The 20063-nt window shown below is 37.7% G+C and overlaps 1 protein-coding gene across 2 annotated transcripts in view; it reads left to right on the forward strand.

The window, feature by feature from the left end:
• Nucleotides 1-799: 799 nt before the first annotated feature.
• Nucleotides 800-20063, forward strand: part of LOC105219358 (protein serrate) — a 71614-nt gene continuing 52350 nt past the window's right edge. The window contains exons 1-4 of one of the 2 annotated variants that reach the window (XM_011195447.3): nt 800-1247; nt 6670-7597; nt 19306-19423; nt 19546-19721. In XM_011195447.3, coding sequence (XP_011193749.1) covers nt 7499-7597; nt 19306-19423; nt 19546-19721 — 393 coding nt within the window. In that variant the 5' untranslated portion in view covers nt 800-1247; nt 6670-7498. The remainder of the gene's footprint in view (nt 1248-6669; nt 7598-19305; nt 19424-19545; nt 19722-20063) is intronic. The other variant, XM_011195436.3, reaches the window with a different exon arrangement.

A 20063-nucleotide genomic window follows, 5' to 3' on the forward strand; every position in this document is an offset into this window, starting at 1 on the left:
TGTTCTCTACCGAAAAAAGCTCAGGGGTCCTATCTTCGAGATCTAACTGATCGAATGGGGACTATTTCGAAAGCTACAACGTTCATGTAAGCGAATGAGTAATTTTTTTTTTCTAAAAACCAAAGTTCCCCTTATTTTTTGAACACTCCTCGGATATATGAATACGTAAATATCATATTTGATCCACAAATTATTGATTTTAAATCAGATGCCGAAAATTCTTATAAATACTCGGTAGGACGAATCATAAATAGTTTTGGAAAATATAATATTTTTTTAAATAGCTTTGTCCAAATTTTAATCGAGTTGATCATTTTGTTATTCCAGATTTTAAATAATAACTAGGCTATTATTTAATCCAAAAAGCTGCGCACGCGTATTAATCGATTGCTCCGCCCAAAACGAAGTCATTAACAAGTCAAAGTTAAGAGAATTTGTAGTCAAGAGCAAGAGAAAGATAGAGAGAACCTTATTATTTAATTATTCTCTGAATTACATGACTAAAAATATTTTCGATCACTTTTTTACTTTTAAATAGTTTATTAACATTACTGAGTTAAAGTATATCGCTTGAATCATGACTACAAGTAGCAACAACCCCACTGATCGCATTTGTTTATCAAACAACCACCGCGCTCTTGTGAACACACGCTCTTCTAATCGAGCTCTCTTAAACGCCACAATGAGAGTACGTTCATTGCAGCATGTTGCATGTCGCAATCGAACCACCACCAATGCGACCACAAGCAACCGCCAAAGCCGCCAATTGGTGTGCGGCCGTTCCAACTGGACAAGATGCTGGTGGCTATATTTTATTACCGTGGGACGGGTGTTATTTGCCTTCGAGCTGTAAACGGAGTCGGTTTGCTTTTCAAAGCGGTGCGGTTAAATGCGTGGCGGTAGTGGCAGCAGTAGCAGTCAGTGACTCTGGCGCATAGTGAACTATAGAGACACAAGTACACGAAGTAAATGGAGAACACACGTGTGTTCGTATAAACATATGCAGTTATAGGTACATATATACGACATATATATAATAAATATAACTACATAAATCGTCGTTGATAACGAAGTGCGGCGATTATTTTGCACGTTGCATTTTTATTGCAATTGCCTGCGGCACAACAAGTGCGCGAGTTCCTCATTTGTTGCAAGTGCTGCGTGCGTGCAACAAAGTAAAGGAAGAAGATAATAAATTGAATATTGAAAAAAAGCAACAAACAAGTGCGAACTAGTGCAGTGAAATGGTAATAAAGTGTGTGCGTATGAATAAAAAACAACAATAACAACGCCAATTGGATATTGTAGGCTGTGCGTGGATTTCGGTGTACATCGGTGTTTGCGATGTTCGTTGAATGAAAATGTCACAATATTGAATGAGTGCCGGCTACTAGCGCGTTGATAGGGAAATTTACACACAATAACAATAACAGCAAAGCAAAATTTTGTATAGAAATGACAACCAAATGAAGGTGTTGCGGGAGGTAAAGCGTTTGTGGCAAGTAGTTGAATGAATGTGATTGCGTGCGCTAATGAGCCGTTGTGTTGATGTATGTGCGAAAAAAAATGCGTGTGAGTGTGCGTGTATACGGCTGTTTGGCGCACATGTGTGTTTGCTTATTGTGAAATTGGTGACTTTTCGTGTAGAAAAAATATGAAGAAACTGTTTGAATTTTGAATTCAAAACAGTATTAAGCCTTTTGCTATTAAAATAACTAAAACTGAAACATCAAAATAGAATGAAAAAACGAGTGACTTGAGTAAACGATCATGTGAAGTTCATTCCTCTAATTTAATTTTAATATTTTTTTCCTCAAATGAAACAATAAAGTTCGGATTCGGAAAAGAGCAGTCATTTTGTTAACTGATCAAATAGAAAGCTTAAAACAGTGATTTTATGAATCAAATATTAACATTTCTTGAAGCCTCGCTCAGGTTTCCTTCAAAGTTTTCTAAATAATTGATACACATAAACCATATCGCTTTGCAGCAAAAGTGTATAATTGAAAGCGGAAGCGTTGCATTTATAAAAGGAACAAAAAAAGAACCAGAACAAGAAAAGGAACAAGATAAAATATTTAAGAAAATTAGAACACTTTTACATTGATATACTCGTGTTTCTCAATTAGTTACTGTGCCAATGCATAAAACGAAAGTGCCAACATACAATTGCAATAACTACATGAGATGCGATGGACAAGAATGGAGAGCATAATATGAGTTTGCTTATACATATGTATAGAATATACTTAAGTACTTTTGTGCCGCTAAATGCCTGATAAGGCACGACAAAAAGGCACACAATAAAGATATTAAAAATTAAACTGTAAAGTGCTCTGCATAAATTGTGGAAGCGAAAGCTGTGGAAAGCATAAAATAGAAATGTTTACAAGACTTATGAGATTTTATGGAATTCTATTTTTTTTTTCAAATTCATTTTAAAGAGTGAGTTATTTTGTTTATATTTTAGGCGAGCCATTATTATTATTTTTATCTTTTGAAATATTTTTCTCTGCGCAAAAGTTTAGACATTAGGTTTTATAAATTTTTCCTATTTTTAGTAACTACGATATGTGTTCAAAAAATAACGGGAATTGTGAAATTGGAGAGTTGAATTATAAATTTTTTTATTGGGTTGATATATGTATAATACCAAATATGTGAGTAATTTTAATTCCAATGGATTTGAAATCGGCTATTAATGCCCTGGAAAATCTATCAAAATTTGGTATATAGCCAATATAGCTGATAGGTATATAAATATATTAAATTTAATTAAAATTTTATTGTGGGTTGGAAAGAAAAATGTTCTTAGACTGCTCGGTGTGTTCAGTTAGGTCTGTTAATTATAGAACAAATTTAAAAAATATAGCTTTGTACGTTTTTCTTGTAAGGTGTTTAGCGGGTGATCCCCAACTAGAACGATGAGCCATAAAACCTAACCATTAGCATTTAAACTGTGGTTTCTCGAAAATTTTTAAACAATCCTTGAGCTAGTACATTTACACCTATGGCTTGATTTAGAGATTGACTAATATTTATGTCGTTATGTGATATTTAAATTTTTATCTGTCCCAAATTTTCTGCATTTCACAAAAATATTGTAGATTTTTTTGTCGATTTTAATTTTAGTATCACTACAAATATGATCTGTAGTTCTGTTTGAAATGTAGAAGAAAATGCTACTCGAAATCCTTTTAGCGTCGGATAAGTATGTTTGAAAACGAAAACTTTTCACAATGAACTCAATGCCTAAGACAGACATATGGTGTCTGTACTACGATGTGTACTACAATAAAAGCTCAAGAAACCATATACCAGCATAGTGACACACATGTAGTATAGTACTATGTTTACATCCATCAGCTGAGACAAATAAATTCAAGCAAAATATTTGAATTTAATTTATTTTCTGTATGTCAAAATGTCAGAAAACATATGATTGTGGCAGAAGAGCTTAAAGCTTTCGGTGTGTTCAATGCAATCCATTGTAGTACATTTCACAACACCACAAAATTTCAATGGTTTCTAGAACTCTTTTGTAGTACCGAACGTCATTTGTTTTCGAACAAAATTCGGAAAACCGGTGATACACATATGGTTTCTGAAGCATACTACAATATGTACTACATGTCTGTCTCAGATACAAATAGGAAGAACAAAAAATATTTAACACTTCCTTTTGAAATTGTTCTCGAATTCAAATGACTAATTTTTGAAGATAATTTTTCAAAAAATAATTCTGAAACAACCTAAACGTAATAATAAGAATAAATTTTTAAGAGAGGACTTCCATAAATTCTTTAATTAAATTAAATATTCCTTAAATAATCAAATAACGGTTGTTAATAATAAACGTTAGTTTAATGAATCCAGTGTCCACTGTTTCAAATGTTCCTTTCATTGACGAATACGCTAAATTTATCCTGCCGGATGGCATGCCGGACATGACCTTAAAAAATTCTCTCACATCTTTTATATGTATAGGCGAGCCATTTGTAAGAAATAATCAACCATGAAAAATTAAAAACTCATAAAAAATGCAATAAAACGAATGTTGAAGGAATTTAATTGAAATGCCTACTGAAAAACTCCCACACTTGGGAACCTTGTGACAACAGTAACAACAAGTGCAACAATAGCAAGCGAATATGATGTGCTGTAGAATTAGTACAGCAGCACGGATGATAATCATATTTGTATTTACAAAAGCACACACATATATATACATATGTATATATGACTACATATGTGTCCATATATATTGTTGTTTGTATGACAACGCATGACATGCATTTATGTGTTCTCGGCGCACACTGGAGATGATCAATTCCCGCGGGCAATCCGCGACTGGCTCGGCCAACTCAGCCTACTGACAACAACAACAGCGCCAATGCAAGTGCGATGCTTTATGTTGTAAATGCACCACCAACAACGACAACAGTAAAATGGATCATGAAATTGTTGTGAATATGGCGCGAGCAACGTAATTTCCGGTCACTGCGACTGCGCGGTCGATGTCGCTGCCGACAGCAAGTGTACAAATGAAGTGCAAAAATAGTAGTAGATGACGAGAAAAAAGCGTACGCAATTTTCTCACAATCTCACAGAGAGGCGCGTTAGTCAAGCAATAAGTCAAGAAGAATTTGCAAAGTTAATTAATTAACACGACTTCGGACTCGTCTTCTTCGCGCTGGGTGGAGTCTTAGCTGGTGCATGTCACGCAGCAATTAACACTTCGCCTAATGAGCGCGGCAATGGGAGGGCGTTGATGCGTAAAATATTTACATAAAATGCGCATTGAGCGGTAAGCATGAGAGACAGCAGCTGAGGGAGAAGAGGCCACAGTGGGCGGCTGGTGTTGATTGGCATTAAAGGAAAATCGATACCAGCTCAATACGCGATGCGATGGAATTATGCAAATTGATACGCGCGTTGCACTTAAGCACTTGTGCCAGCCGCCACAGCCACAGCCGTTGCATTAGACGACGGCTAGACCGGCAATACCGGATTCATTGCTCCGGCTCCGGCCTGCCAATTTGCGGTGGCCGGTGGCTGCTGTTGTTGCGACCGCAGCTTGCAGCCTGTGGCAAGTTGCCGTTTGTGGTTGCATTATTTATTGGCAGTGACTCCCAATCAACGCGGGCGCATCAGTGTGTGCGTGTATTTGTTGGCGTTTAAGTGCGCGCAAACGCTTTGCGGTTGCTGTTGTCAGCCACCGAGCTACCGAGGATCGAGCCTATGCCTGTTGATGCCTCATGCAATCACTCATTCGCTCATTCATTCATTCATACAAGATAGTACATAAATATGTATATCGAGGCTGTTGAGCTCCGCTGTCCAACTGTTGTTGCTGCTGCTGCTGCACACTTGTTGTCGTTGCTCACATATCACATTTGTTGGCTGTGCTGTGTCTTCTTCGTTGTGACGTATTTGCGGTTATTGTTGATTTTACTGCTGACATTGTTGTTGTTGTTGTTGTCAGTTTATTGTAAATTTAATGAGCTTTAATTGAATTGCATTTGCATTATGTGGTTGCATTGCACGGAATCGAAGTACACTGCTTAACATGGCTCTAGTTGTTGGTGGTTGTCGCGCTGTCGGTTTGTCCAAGACGGATGAAGTGTCGGCAGGGCAACGTCGAAGTGACAGTGGTGTTGCACTTTAGTTCTTTGTGGTTTTATGCGTACATATGTATGTATATGTGACAAGTTGTGGCTTTGATGGTTGAGTTTTTGTGGTGGCAACGCATTTAATATATTTCTTATGAAAATATAGATGAGTGGCTGGCACTCAGTAGCTAAAGGTACGTGCTAAGGGAATATATTGTTTTTGAAATACATATATTTCGCTGTGAATTTGAAGACTATAGTGTGTTATAGAATGCTAGTTTGAAGTTCCATTAAGTATTACTTTTAGGGGAATCAGTTACTACTCTTACCTTTATGTGGGGATTGAGTGTGCCAACGAACTTTATGAGTAACTTCCACAGTAAAGTAAGTAAGTAACACTCTGCAGAAATTGGTCGACCATTATACCTTTGCATATCCGAAAATCGGTCCAAGCTTGAACGTAGTCATCGAGGGGTTGTCGCAAATATAAAAAATTATTATTTTTATTTTTTTCGTGATATTTATACGCATTAGAAGCGCTCAACTACAGCGGAATGAAAATATTCCTTAATACTTAGTGTTATCTCATTCATAATTTCACAGTTGAACGGTTCAGTCAGCACAATCGGCAAGTTACTGAGTATGAGGTGTGTTAAAAAAAAACGGGAATTTTTATTTAAAAAAAAGTATTTATACTTTCGTTTACAATAATGTTGTCGCCTTTAAAGAGTACCCATTAATTAATTTTATCACACATAGCAAATTGTCTTATATTATTTAACGACAATTTTGGTCATGACATGCCTCAGCTCAAAAATAGTATTTATTATTATTATTCATATGTTTTTAAGCATATGAGTTACTTAACATTAAAGTTTCGCTGTATACAAACATACATATGTACATACATATAAATATTTGTAAGAATTCCGGCATAATCGCGCACTTGTGCTTTCCACAGCCGGCTTTCGCACAATCTTTCGGCTACTTTAGGAATATAAGAATAATAAAGGCACCCAACACTAAAACTGAGATTTATTTCTTTTTAATTCGATAGATGCTAATAAACACATGAATGTGCGCACATACACAAACAAACATACTTACGCTACAGTGTAAGTATATAGGTGTGAGTGCAGTTGGGTGTATGTGGGAGCAGCTTGCTAAACGATTGGATTTATAATCAGCTGCGACAGCGAGAACATAATACAATCAGCAATACAAATAACAACAACAACAAAGCCAATAAACATGCAATGTGGCAGCTCCAAAAGCAACGACAACAAGCAGTGACAAAAAATAAAAAATAATACAAATATAAACGAAAAAAAGTAGCAACGATAAATGCGAATACAAAGCATACTAAACAGCAGACGCATACAGAAACATAAAGGCATACAAATATACGCGCCTGGCTGTGTATGTGTGTATGCGAAGGCATTGTAATTCATAGAACAACAATACAACATGTTATAATAAAAAAAAAAGCAAATATAAACATTGTGTGTGTGCATGTAAAGTTGAATAAAAATAATTACAACAAAAAAACAACAATAATAGTGAAATATTGTAGAGCAATGCTGTTGATAAGCGCGTTTCAAATATAACTATAAAGTAGAAAAGGAAGTAAATAATAGTGAATAAAATCAAAACAAATTTTGTGCAATGACGAAGAAGTGATTTAAAAATATTAAAAAAATACAGAAACAACTTAAAATAGCCAGTGAAAGTGTCACGAAAGTACGAAAATAACCATAAAGTTATAAAAAAAAATTTGCTTGCATTAATTGCAAGCTTGGCTTAAACGTTACATTTTGTTTGTAGTTCACCTACAAGTGCAATCGCCGTTCAAGTTTCAAGTGAAAACTTCAGTTATTCCAGCAAACATGTACAGAATGTTCACGAAACATTTCCGCCGGAAAATGCGGCACAGCGACACAGTGACCGCCCTAAGCATATACATACTGCTCGCGCTCATACAAAAGGTCAGTAGAAAGAGTTTATATTATTTATTTTATTGAAATAGAGAATGAGACCACAAATAATGAAAATTAAGATAATAAACCTTTATTATAATTATCCTTTATTAAGAAAACGTATAATGGACATTTTCTTTCATTTTATTTTATTTTATTTCATTTTATTTTATTTTATTTTATTTTATTTTATCTTATTTTATTTTATTTTATTTTATTTTATGAAAACAGTTTTTTAGGAAATTAATACCAAATTTTTGTAGTCAAGCAGCTGCACGAGTGATTAACTTCAGTTGGCAGTAATTTCATTTTATGAGAGTTTCGTTTCCAATAAAATCAAATATCTCTACACACATTGACTACTCCAAACATTTAACTGTTTAAATCTTAAATCTGGTATCTTTTCGTGTAAAACATAAACATTTTAGTAGACTCTCTGGCTCACTAATTTATTACCGACATTAAATAAACTAATCAAATTTATGCCTTAAACAGCATTTTTATAAAGCAATAAATGCGCACTTTGTACTCATGCAATATACTCGTAGCGAACACTAATTGAGCCCAAACGAGCAATACTAGACGATAAGCGAGGCTTGGGAAAGGGTTTCCATGCCGTTTCTCATTTTTTATTGTTCTTGCTCTCTTCAAGTAAGGACTTAACGGCTAACTAGCTACTATTTTCCACGAACTACATGCGCTTGTTGTTGTTGTTGGATGTGTTTTTTCCTCTGATTTTTATGTTGCAGTTGCAATCAATTCAGCATCAATCCACTGTGCCACGCTGCTATAGTAAATTGTTTATAATTCAGAATTAAATACCAGCAATAAATCTACTTCTACAGAGGCAACAGCAAAACATTCGCACAGAGGCATACACACGCACATACTTACCTGTTTGCAACGCGCACCTGGATTTTGACTGTTTGACTTGGCTGGCGCTGATGTGCCACTAAAAATTCTTATCCCACCAAAAATGAGGCAATAAAATTGATGACTCACATTTGTTTGTGGATTAAGTGGGGAAACAAGCAAAGTTATGCAACAGTGTGTGTGTGTTTATGTTTAGACGCTTGCTACCTCATAAGCCATACACAAAAAGTGTTGCAGCGCCTTCAGTGAGTTCACAGACTACCACCAAACGCCACTAGTGCCACCGACTGCCGCTGATTCGTCTCATTCTAAGTAAAACATTTCTCATTAGCGGCTGCAGTGCGCATTATTTATTCCTAACTAACTACCAAGCACAACTACCAAAGAGTGCGTGTGTGTCTTTTCACTGACGCCAAGCGTATTAAAGCGTTTATTAAGTTACAAAATATTCAATGTTAATAGACGAACAACGTACAATCTAGAACGAAAGGGTTTCTTAAAAGGCGATTAAGATAATGCACGAGTATTTATTTATTGCTTGTTTTGGTGTGGTTTTTGGCTCCCTCGACAACATTAATGAACGCTTGAAGGCCTTATTAATGCAGACTTTAAACACATACCTATTTACCTTTCTGTTGCATAATCACCCATGGTATGCATGCCGCACATTCCGGTGTTGCAGAAGGCGGTCCTTAATTAAATTAAATGATTTTACATTTTTATATCCAGTTGATTGCTTGTTTTTGGGGGGCCACCGACATCAATAAACAACTTTTCACTATTTTGTTTGCAGTACGGGTGCTTCTAATGAGAATGAGGAATTCGGGTGCACATGCGCACAACTTGTGAACCAAACTTCCTATTATTGGTGTACATTTTAGCTGCATGAGTCGAGAAGAGGCGTGCCACCTTATTAGTTATGCTAAGGAGAGTACGTGCAACACTTGATTACATAATCAACTGACTGCTACCAGGGGAATATATTTTGTGTAGGAATCTTTCTAGAGATATTTCATATGCAAGGACTATATCTACTGTTGCATATTCTAAGAAGGTTGAGCTTAAATTGATTCCCGAGAGACTTAAATATGTTTTCTGAGGAATCGAAGTGAATATCTTAGAACAAAGTATGGACATTTTCTATTCTTCTAGGTATAAGAAGTAACTTTGGAAATTCTGAAATTATGAAGTTGCTTGGTATTTCGATAAAAGGTAGGTAGGTAAGTCTACTGAAATTTATTCGGAAACTTCTTACTTACACTTTATATATACATATATACTTCCACATAGTTCCTAGATGATACATAGGGTCTCAATATATCGACTAACAGTTTAGGCTAAAAATATATCCCGACAATCTATTTGTATTAAATGTGTATCCTCATTCTAAGCACTCTTCAACAAGCCACCAGCCTCAACTTTGCCACCACGATCATTTTGTTTATTGTATTACTTCGAACAATTCTTTATTTTGAACGGCGCACAATTTATTTTGGTTGCTTGATCTTGTTCTTGTTGATCTTAACGCGCAATCTTCGGACTTTTGATTGGAAATTAACAAAACTGCCGACTGATTGGCCCAAAACAAACCGATCGTCGGCCGCACTGGCGTTAAAAGGCACAACACGCAGTTAAAACAAAACATAAAATCGTAAAGAAACATAAAAACCGAACGAAAAATGTAAAAAAGGAAGCGGTGGCGCAACAAAACGGCCGCTGGTAGGAGCTTCGATAGCCATTGGAGCATAATATTTGGGTAAAAGTGTTATTTAAAAAAAAAGAAAAACTATTTATGGCTCGCGGGCGCACAAAGTGCTGAAAAGGGCTGGAGGGTACAACACATTGTAGGCGCACACATACATAAATACATAAATCGCCTCGTGGTATACTCACTTTTATTTTCTGTTCTTTCGGTTCTGCCGCCAATACCACAGTCAGCCACCTCCATCATCAACCACCAGCGCCGCCACCGCCGCCGCCACTTATCTCGGTTTAATTAAACGGAATCTCATAATAAATTATCTTCATTAGTCGAAAATCTCAACCATTAAAGCATTCTTTTTCGTCTGCAGCGCTCGTTCGCATCTTCTGGCATTCGCTTCGGTTCTTCGTGCGCTTCTCAGCTTTAGCGTTAGTTGCATCTTCTTGCATGTTCCTGTTCATTGGTTTTGTTTGTGTTTTTGTTATGCTTGAAAATATTCACTGTTTATTTGTGGATCTTTTTTAGTTGGAGCATTTATCAGCTGAGAGAAAATAAATAAAAAATTCTCGTGAAACTCCGATTACATTACCACAATTGGTTCGAGAGAGATCTCTTCAAGATTTTATCAATTGCAAATACAGCGAAGCGACAATTGTGACTAATCCGTGTCAAAAGTCAAGGTTTTCTGAGCACTGGTTCAAGTTTTTAGACTTTGGTTTTTGGCCTTCATGTTGAATTTAGAAGCCATAACGGGGGCTTAGTCACAGAACCTTTTTGTATAGTTTACAAAATAGTTTCGGTAAGCGAATCTTAAACTGTATTTAATTTAAAAGTATCTAAACTGGCAACAAGTTTTTTTTTTTTTTTTGAAATTAGAATCACTCTATACCTCTAAACTGTTTACCTCACTCGCTTTCCTGTTTCCTCTTCTATTATCTACGACGGTGTAAAAAGTGTCATTAACAGGGTGTTTGTTGATTTTACGGCGGTCCCCAGCGACACATACCGCAGTCGAACGCCAGAATGCATTAGACGCAACCATGTCAAAGGTGTCATTGATAAACGCAGAAGGGACCTGAAACAGCCAATAGGCCAGAAAACATGCCACCACCAAGCACTTACAGCGAACATTAACAAGGCACCGGTACTCCGGCACGCAAACACACGTAAACACCTGTCGGTGTGATATCGAAAGCCAGTATTTTTCGGCTACTCAATGTGGCGGCTGCCAAGGCACGCGGTGTGCGCTTCGATTTGAGAAAATATTGCAACGAGTGTTTGCGGCAAGCGACTATATCGCTTGGCGGCTAATAACTCATCCGTTTACCAAGAAGTAGACGACGGCGGCGACGAGTCCGATGACTGCTGACTGACTGGGGTACATGACATTCATTAATAAAATTCAACACGAGCTCAACTCTTCCGCGGCACCGAAGCACGATTTCGCTTTGAATGCGACTGCACAAGGCACACATGTTGCAGAGTCAAGTTATTGCGACGGTCGCGGCGGCGGCATTGTCGCATTTCTGCCGGTAATGATGTGGTGCTGCTGCCTGGCAAGGATGACTGAAATGATGCGGCGCGCTGAGTCGCAGCGATTTAATGAATAATCGAAGAAAAGTGCCGGTGCGCCAGCACTGCAACAGATGTCCACTGTCGAAGATGAGTCGCAAAAAAACGACGAAATCAACATGTGGAGTCAACAGCAACTGTGTGTAGAAGTGGAGTGCGGAGGCAGGTTTTGCAGCAATGTGCTGAACTTTGTGGAGCATTGGCCGGCACTCGTGCGGATAATGTTATGCACCGACGAACCGGTTCGGCGCGCAACAACAACAACAACACCACCAACATACCAATCAAGATGCCAACGTGTGGCGTCGCAGCCAACGCAGCCGCGTTGCGTTACACATTGCACATTGTAAGTTGCAGGTTGCAAGTTGCCGTCGCAAATCGCAGCAAACGATCGATCGATCGTTCGTACGTAGCAAATTGAACGTTCAGCTATGCATGCGCACTGGTAAATAATGGAGAAAGAAACGACGAAGAAAAAAGCGACAAGAACAGCCCGTCTTAATGATTACAAAAAGTACAAAGCGTTGTAAGCGAGTGAGTCGGCAAAAACAACCCATGCACAGTGATCGAAAGCGTAGCAAAATGTTACATAGAATTAGGATTAGAGTTCCCAGCGTTATATGAAGGAACTCGTAGAGATTAAGTTCTAATTCTTCCGTTGAGGAAGTGATGAAATATTTGTAAGGTTCAAATTCGTTAAATTGATTGATTTTTGTTGTAATATTTTGAGGTTAACTTAGAACAAACCAAAAATAACCTATTAAAACTTCGGAAATGCTCGGTATAATGCTATGGTTGTTTAACAGTCGGTTTCTGATGCAGACTTCAGTAGATATAGCTAAAGCCAAAACGACTCTCTTAACCAGTTGATTTTTCAATCTTTTTGGATCATTTTTAAGGGCCACTGTAGCACGACATAATCCACATTCACAAGGCTTACACAAATTAATACAAAATTACATACAAACATATGTATTTTGAAGCTCACAAGCTTGTAGAGGTTTCTTTTTATATGCTTACGCATGCCTGTATAAAAATCAACTCTGTGTTTGTACATATGTACGCACGCCTGTTTGTTTGTTTGTTAATGTCGAAGTCGTCGATTGATGATCGTTAATGCTATCAATCGTTTTATGCTGGTGCATGAATACAAACAAACACACACACACACTTCATGGAGTATGAAGAGTGGCGGACCCCTTTCTCCGGGCAAACAGCAGAAGAAGGTCGATGGCGGAGGCAAAAAGCCATTGAACGCATTGCGCTGCCGCCGCGATCGCACAGGTGGGAATCTGGGAATATTTTCTGTTGAAAACCAATAGCAACAACAACAGCAAAAACAGAACAAAAGCGCCAAGACAAAACAACAACAATAACAATGAAAATGTGCTGCCCGAACTTACATACGTGCGTTTGTGAACACCTGAGTGCGGCCTCAAACAACAGTTGAAATGAAAACAAACCAAACAACAACAACAAAGGCTAAAGCAGCTTCCGTAGCGGGTAAAAAACTGTACAATCATTGCACTCGAGCAAGAAGTTACATGAAAAAAAGGAAAAACAAAAAAGTAAAAAATCAAGGCTTCTAAAAACTTACTGCGTTTCAATAGAATAACAACAACAACAACTCCAATAGTGAGCGCTCCAGTTCGAACTGAATCGAGCGCATCATCGGCACAGAAATCATATAGATATGAATAAAAGATGCTGCCGAAGACGAAGAAGATGCGCCGCCGCAGATGATGAAGCGGAAATGAGGAGCGCAAGTAGTGCAAGATAGTGCTTATGGACCTGAGCGAAAAGGCCGCAAACGTGCCCGCGAAGTATAAAATCACGGCCAAGTCAAAATGGCAGATAAAAAAGCGGACAGACAAGTGAAGCGATAAACGGCCGTTGATTGCATAGCCGATACTCGCCACCGCCAGCAACAACAACACGAGTGCTACAGACAACTGCATGTGGTACGTGAATGAGTTTGGCCGAGATGAGTTGTGATGTGCTGCGCTCGGAATGACGTTGCAAACAGCCTGCGGCAACGCAAGTTCGTCGTCTGTGCGCTTAAGCAGATCCCTAAAGCTCCGCAAACGGAGTATACATTTAATTCTTGATCTTGCGTTGTGCGCTGTTGTTGTTTTCTTCACTGACATGCACTTGTTGCGCGATCACGCCGCCGCCATTTGAATGTTGTTGTGAACAAGTGAGTTTGTGGAAAAAGTTGCGAACCTGTGGCCGGTTGACTGCCGCTTGTTGGCGGTTGACTGTTTGGCAGTTGGTGACGCTTGTCCAACCGCGACATGTAAATGCGCACTCAATTGCCAACCAGCGCTGATCGTAGCTTAACGTAGGAGCGATCGAGCGAACAAGTGATCAGGCGATCTGCTGATCAGTTGATCTGTTGATCGGTCAGCCAGTCGCTTCGGTCAGTTGCGGCCGTGACAGGCGTTGTCAAAGCCATTTTAATGCCTCAACTGATACACTGACTGATACGGCGTTGTGGCGATACTGCGATATGGCGGCAGTTGATGATGCGGCGGCGGCTATTTCGTGTGTCAACTATGCGGTGGTTTGCATGCAGGTAAATTGGAATTTTCAGTAACGTTTGTGGGCTGTGTGTGTGTGTGTGTTTTGCGAAAATTGCTCGAAATCGAGCGCTGACAGCGCGCAAAGTGGCAATCAACGTTTGCGGTGGACAAGTATGTAAATGATTTTTCATTGATTTGATTTCTGTTTCTGTTGCTGATTCTGTTTTTGTTTAACTGTCAATGTTAATGGCTTGTTGCTGAGAATTTTTCGCCATTTCCACTTGCCTTGCAAATGTTATGTCAACTGACTGACGTTGGTATGCACTTTGGCGTACTTTGCATACGCAGTTTTTGCGACTGCTATTTCATTACTTGATAGATTTGGGGCATTTCAGTTGCCGTTTTAGGGGTAACAATTACTGTTGTCAGCAATGGTTATTGGCTATGTAGATGCTGGGGATTTAAATTATGCACTTTTTTCATTAAAATTTAACTATAACGGTAAATTTTTTTTTGTGGATTCATAACTATAGATTGACATTTCGTTAATATGTAATGGTTGCAGTGCTGCCTCAAGCAGCTTACAAAAGTATCAAACTAATATTTAGGCTATTGTTGTTATATTAAATGATGCCTCAGGGTTTCATCAGCTTATAAAAAGTACTATCAAACTCAAAATTTAAGTTATTGTTGTTGTACAAAAATCTGAAAAATACTTGCAGTGTTGTTCTTGTAATATGAATTGGAGCTTTACTAGGCTAAAGAATTTCAGCTTTTTGTATTTTTAAATATTGTTGGTCTTTCTTAAACAAATTTTCCGGGAACCCATAGTTGCCAGTTTGCTAAAAACATCACTGAAATCAAGAAAAATTACTGCTGATTTTTTTCTTTAATTAAAAAATAAAAGATACTCAGCAACTGTACATAGAAAGCTACAATTTCTAGCTAACAATACCATAAAAGTAATTGTAGCACGAAGTGACTAACATTTTGAGGTTAGTCACAAGTAAACTCGCGTTCCTGCGTTTTTCCTTGAATTTTTCAACACAACCTGCAATCAGAGGTCATAAAATTATTTACCGAGCGGCATTGCTTCCTGCATTAGATGTCACATGTACGCATAGTTGACAGTTATTTTTAGCATAATCGCAAAATTTATATTTCATTAGTCATGTTCGCTCCTTTGCCGCCGAAAGCAATGCCGATATTACACGCATCACTCATTACGGGCATTTATTGGTTGCAAATTGTGCGGAGCACCAACTTTACAACGCATAAATTAACTGGCCGGGATACACGCGGAACACGCGCATGCGCGTACTCAAATTAAGGCGCTGCCCATAGTTACGCATGTGTGTATATGTATATATAGATATGCTGGTCCTCACCGCCATTCATATTTTCCGAGAAATAACGTCGCAGCGGCCTCATTAAACTACGATTATTACTATATAAAAATTCCGCTTTATAAGCTAATTTCCGAATTGATGGCCAATAAACATTTCAGCAAGCGCTCACCGTTGTTCAATTAAATGTGTCATCCACCGATGTAGCGGCCGTCCAATCACGGCGGCAGCGCACTTCGCACGCATCCAGCCGACGGTGCAAACTTTGGGATTGCAGGCAAATTACGCACCGTTTAAATTAAGTGAGATATGCGCGCACAGAAAAGGCGAAAAGGCTGCGTCTTGCAACTGCCACTGCAATATCAGCGCTGGACGACAATGCGTCGTTGGCCGCTTGTTCCGAGTTGTTGTTCGCATTACCATTTACATTTCAATTGCCAAACTAATATGTGCCACATGCAACATGTTATTGCTGTTGTTGTTGTTGTTGTTGTTGCCATAGCCACTGGCTAGTAAATTGCACATTTTATGCTTTGTATTAGAAGTGGCAATGGCAAACGGCGCGTCGGTGCACTGGAAGCGCTTGGCTGCCTGAAGATATTAGATGTGGCGTGTGAAAGATATAATCGTCGTCTGCAATTGCCAGGAGTCATGTTGTGTTGTTGTTGTGTTGTTGTGTGAAAAATCAGTATTCGTTGGTGCTTAAGACTGTTGTTGTTGCTGCTGCCGGTGTTGCCAGCCAATGCCATTTGTAATTGCTGCGAACGCATGTGGCGTCTCTGTTGGGTTTGGCGCTACCTCGCTTGTTGGTCAGCAGCGCCAACTCTTCATCGCGTGTGTGTGTGTATGTGTGTGCATCTGTCTGCCAGCATTTGTATTTAAAGTGTAATGCCTCTAATGGTTACATGTTACTAATCCCACAAGAATGGTATGTGCTTGCTTCTACAATTTATCTTAACTGCTGAAAGTGGAAATATGCAATTAATTGTAATTCGAAATATTTCATAAATGGGCATAAGTGCATTTAAGCTCTGCTGTTGAAGATTTAAATATTATTTTTTTTTATTAACTCATTAAGTGATTAAGTTTAGTAAGAGTTTTTTTTTAATAATTACTTTAAATAATTTAAGAGACTTATTCAGTGGCATAACTTTTAGACATAAGCAAAAGAAAGCCGTATAGTAAGAAAGCTGTATATTCTTTCCTTTAAGACTCTTTGTTTCGTATATTAAATTTTCTAAAACCAAAATTTTGAAACTATAAATTCGTTGGAGTGTCTCCAATGATGCCTACGCTCCCCTTAGTTGATTTGGACAAAGATTGGAACCCTTTTAAATACAAAATTAATTAATTTCCAAAACTCAAAACGAGAATTTAGAGACGTTATAGGTCAATACTTGAACTACAAGGTGTGTTCAAAAAATAACGGGAATTTTTGAAAATTTTATCGTATCTTTGTGGCATATACATCAACAATCCAAACCTTCCAAACCCGTGAAATTTTCAATTTTACAATTGACGTTATTGTTTGAACACCACGTACATGGAAAATATAACTGTACTATGATAAGAGGTCACATATGCCTCTCGCAGTGGCTATTGGTACTTTCTGGGACTACAAATTTGTCGGAGTGACTCCACTGAAGTTTCAGTTCTCTTAGCTCACAGTCCAAAGCAAAGAATCCTATTAAATTCCATCTAAATTTAATATTTTCCTAAAATCTAAAACTAGAATTAGCAGAAGAAGCGGTTTAGAATCCGATTTTGGACTGTTTAAAGGCATTTTATTAAGTTAGAAAAGAAAATAGTTTTGCCTTTATCAACAAGAACTTCGAACTCCTAAAGCCTAAAGCCTAAAGCTTACTACTACCACTTAACTGGCTACTCCTGCATTCCATTTCTTAAGCCAATCTCGAAGCTCGTAAGTATAAAAGTCCGCATAGCACACGCAGCTACGCGGCAAAGGTGCGCTACTCGCTACTCGCTACTCTAAGTGGCAAGTGAGCGCACACCGCAATGACATGAGCTGCAAGAAAAATTTGATTACCTTATCTGCAGGAGCTCATTTCATTTGATTTGCATTTATTGTGTGCGAGTAGAGTACTTGTTGAATAAGTGTAATCTGCTTACTTTAAATTGGGTAGCATCCGCCACGGCGTTGCATGCCACAAATCTATGCGCAAGCCAACCACATACTTGCACCGCGCGGTAATAGTAATTTTTCTTATTTAAATTCGTTTTGTGCGCTTTCATTCTTGCTGGCTGCTGTGCGCCTGACTGCCGCTGTAATGAGTTATAAGTTGTTTGAGCTGCTGGATACCTTGTTTAATTAAATCGTATTTTTTGTATAAACGAATTTTTCTCATAGCAATGAGAATACAAACCAAAAAAAAAAAAAACATATGCTGATTGCCAGCATTGTTGTTGTGCATAATGCTATTTAAAATGTTGATTGTTATACTGAAATACATATGCAACAAATATGTACACTTGTGTTGTTGTTGTTCAACGGGATTTCGCATATGAACGCGCTCGCTTTGTTATACTTTCAAATTCAAATTCCGCCTTTTGCTGAAGCCATAAATACAGCGTAATAAAATTTGCCTTTTTACATAATTAATGTAACGTTTTTTTTGGATTTTTTTTTTCAAAAATTTTTTTGGCTAAATATTTCATATTTCAATAGCGCCATGCCATGCCATGCCGTACATTCTCAGCGCTTCATTTCGCGCTCAGCATTCGCCACTCATTTGTTGGCCAGGCCACTGTGCTGGCGCATGGAGGTCGACGCTGGACTAGACTGTGGCGAATGCCATTTGCCACACATCTAACCGTTTCGTTTCTTTCATTTTCCCATGTATTTTTTTGTTGTTCTTGTTATTGTTTTTGTTTTAATTAAATCGCCGCATGTTGCTTATTGTTGCCGCTGCTTTATCTAATATTGTCTAGTATCTCAAGATAGTACGTTTTATGAGCGCTTTTTTACATTTATGTATTTACATGCATGTTTGATGTTGTTGTTATTGTTGTTGTTGTGCTTTGCCTCAATTCCCATGTAAATAGTCAATTTGTTTGCGCTTTTATGGCTTAATTAGGATAACGATAGTCGATAAATTACATGCTTAGCAGTAGTTTTCGGTTTATTCGTTGTTGTTGTTGTTGTAATAGCAAGAAAAACGATCTAATAGTTTTGGAGAATGCTGCTGTGATATTACCATCACGAAATCACGGCGACTGTATACCAGGACTCGATCCAGTTGCAAAGACCCCAATGTGACAGGCAGAGTTTCCAACGAATCTATTGAAGGATATAGTAGTAATTCTATTTAAAAGGTCTTGAACAATATAGTAGCATATTAAAATATACGATTGTCTTCGGAGACCAGCATTTTCCAGAACATTTTGTCCCTCTCCTGGAATAAAAAAAACAAGAACTTTATCTAAAAGAAGCTAAACAAAAATCTGTCGACGAATATTCAATCTCCTAACGCTTTCCAGCGCGGGTAATTTGATTTATACTCGAAGACCTTCATAAAATGAAATGTATTGTAAAAGTCAAGTTTTATAACCTCATCTTAAAATATTCCGTATAAATCATTAAGATTACTTGTTATTTGGAGTTTAATGTAATTATAATTCTTTCAGCAAAATTATTCCAAAAAATAAAAACTAAATTCTCTCATTCTTCTTTCGTCTTTACAGATATCTGCTGCTGGTAACTTTGAATTAGAAATACTAGAAATTTCAAATACAAATAGCCATCTACTGACGGGCTATTGCTGTGGTGTTCCTCTAGAGATAAGAAGTACAAAAACGACGGGTAAGTGCATAGCTCTCTTCAAGACCTTATAAACGGATTCCAACTTATATTATTTCAGTTAACTTTCTTCTTCGAAATAATGCTCATTCCCATTTAATTGTAAACTATTTCGTCTCTTAAAGGTTGCCCGCCATGTTCTACGGCCTTTCGCCTGTGCCTCAAGGAGTACCAGAATTCATACATAACTACGGGCTGTTCGTTCGGCAATAAAACGACAGGCATACTGGGCGGCTCCAGCTTCGTGCTAAGTGAGCCGGGAATGAGTGCAATCGTGTTGCCATTCACATTTCGTTGGACGGTGAGTCTAAATATTTCATGTATAATATAATATATTTTGTTAGTTTATTATGAGTGGGTGATAAAAATATATGTGTTCTGTGTTATATTTTGAGGGTCATTTGTGATGCTATGCGTTTTTTTGAACGCTCGACACATTTCTTTCTTATCATACGAGTGTGTTTGTTTGTATGAAATGCTCAGTTATTTTGATAATATTTATTTAGGCGCTGACGGCAAGTGTTACAAATTCTTTATTATTTTTTTTTTGTTTTAAAAATAATTGTTTATACTTTGGCGCGAGCCAAATCGTATGTCGGTTGTTTTTTTATTTGATAAAAGCTGAAATAATTATATAATAAAA

Source organism: Zeugodacus cucurbitae, chromosome 2 (assembly GCF_028554725.1).
Source record: "Zeugodacus cucurbitae isolate PBARC_wt_2022May chromosome 2, idZeuCucr1.2, whole genome shotgun sequence".
Lineage (NCBI taxonomy): Eukaryota > Metazoa > Arthropoda > Insecta > Diptera > Tephritidae > Zeugodacus > Zeugodacus cucurbitae.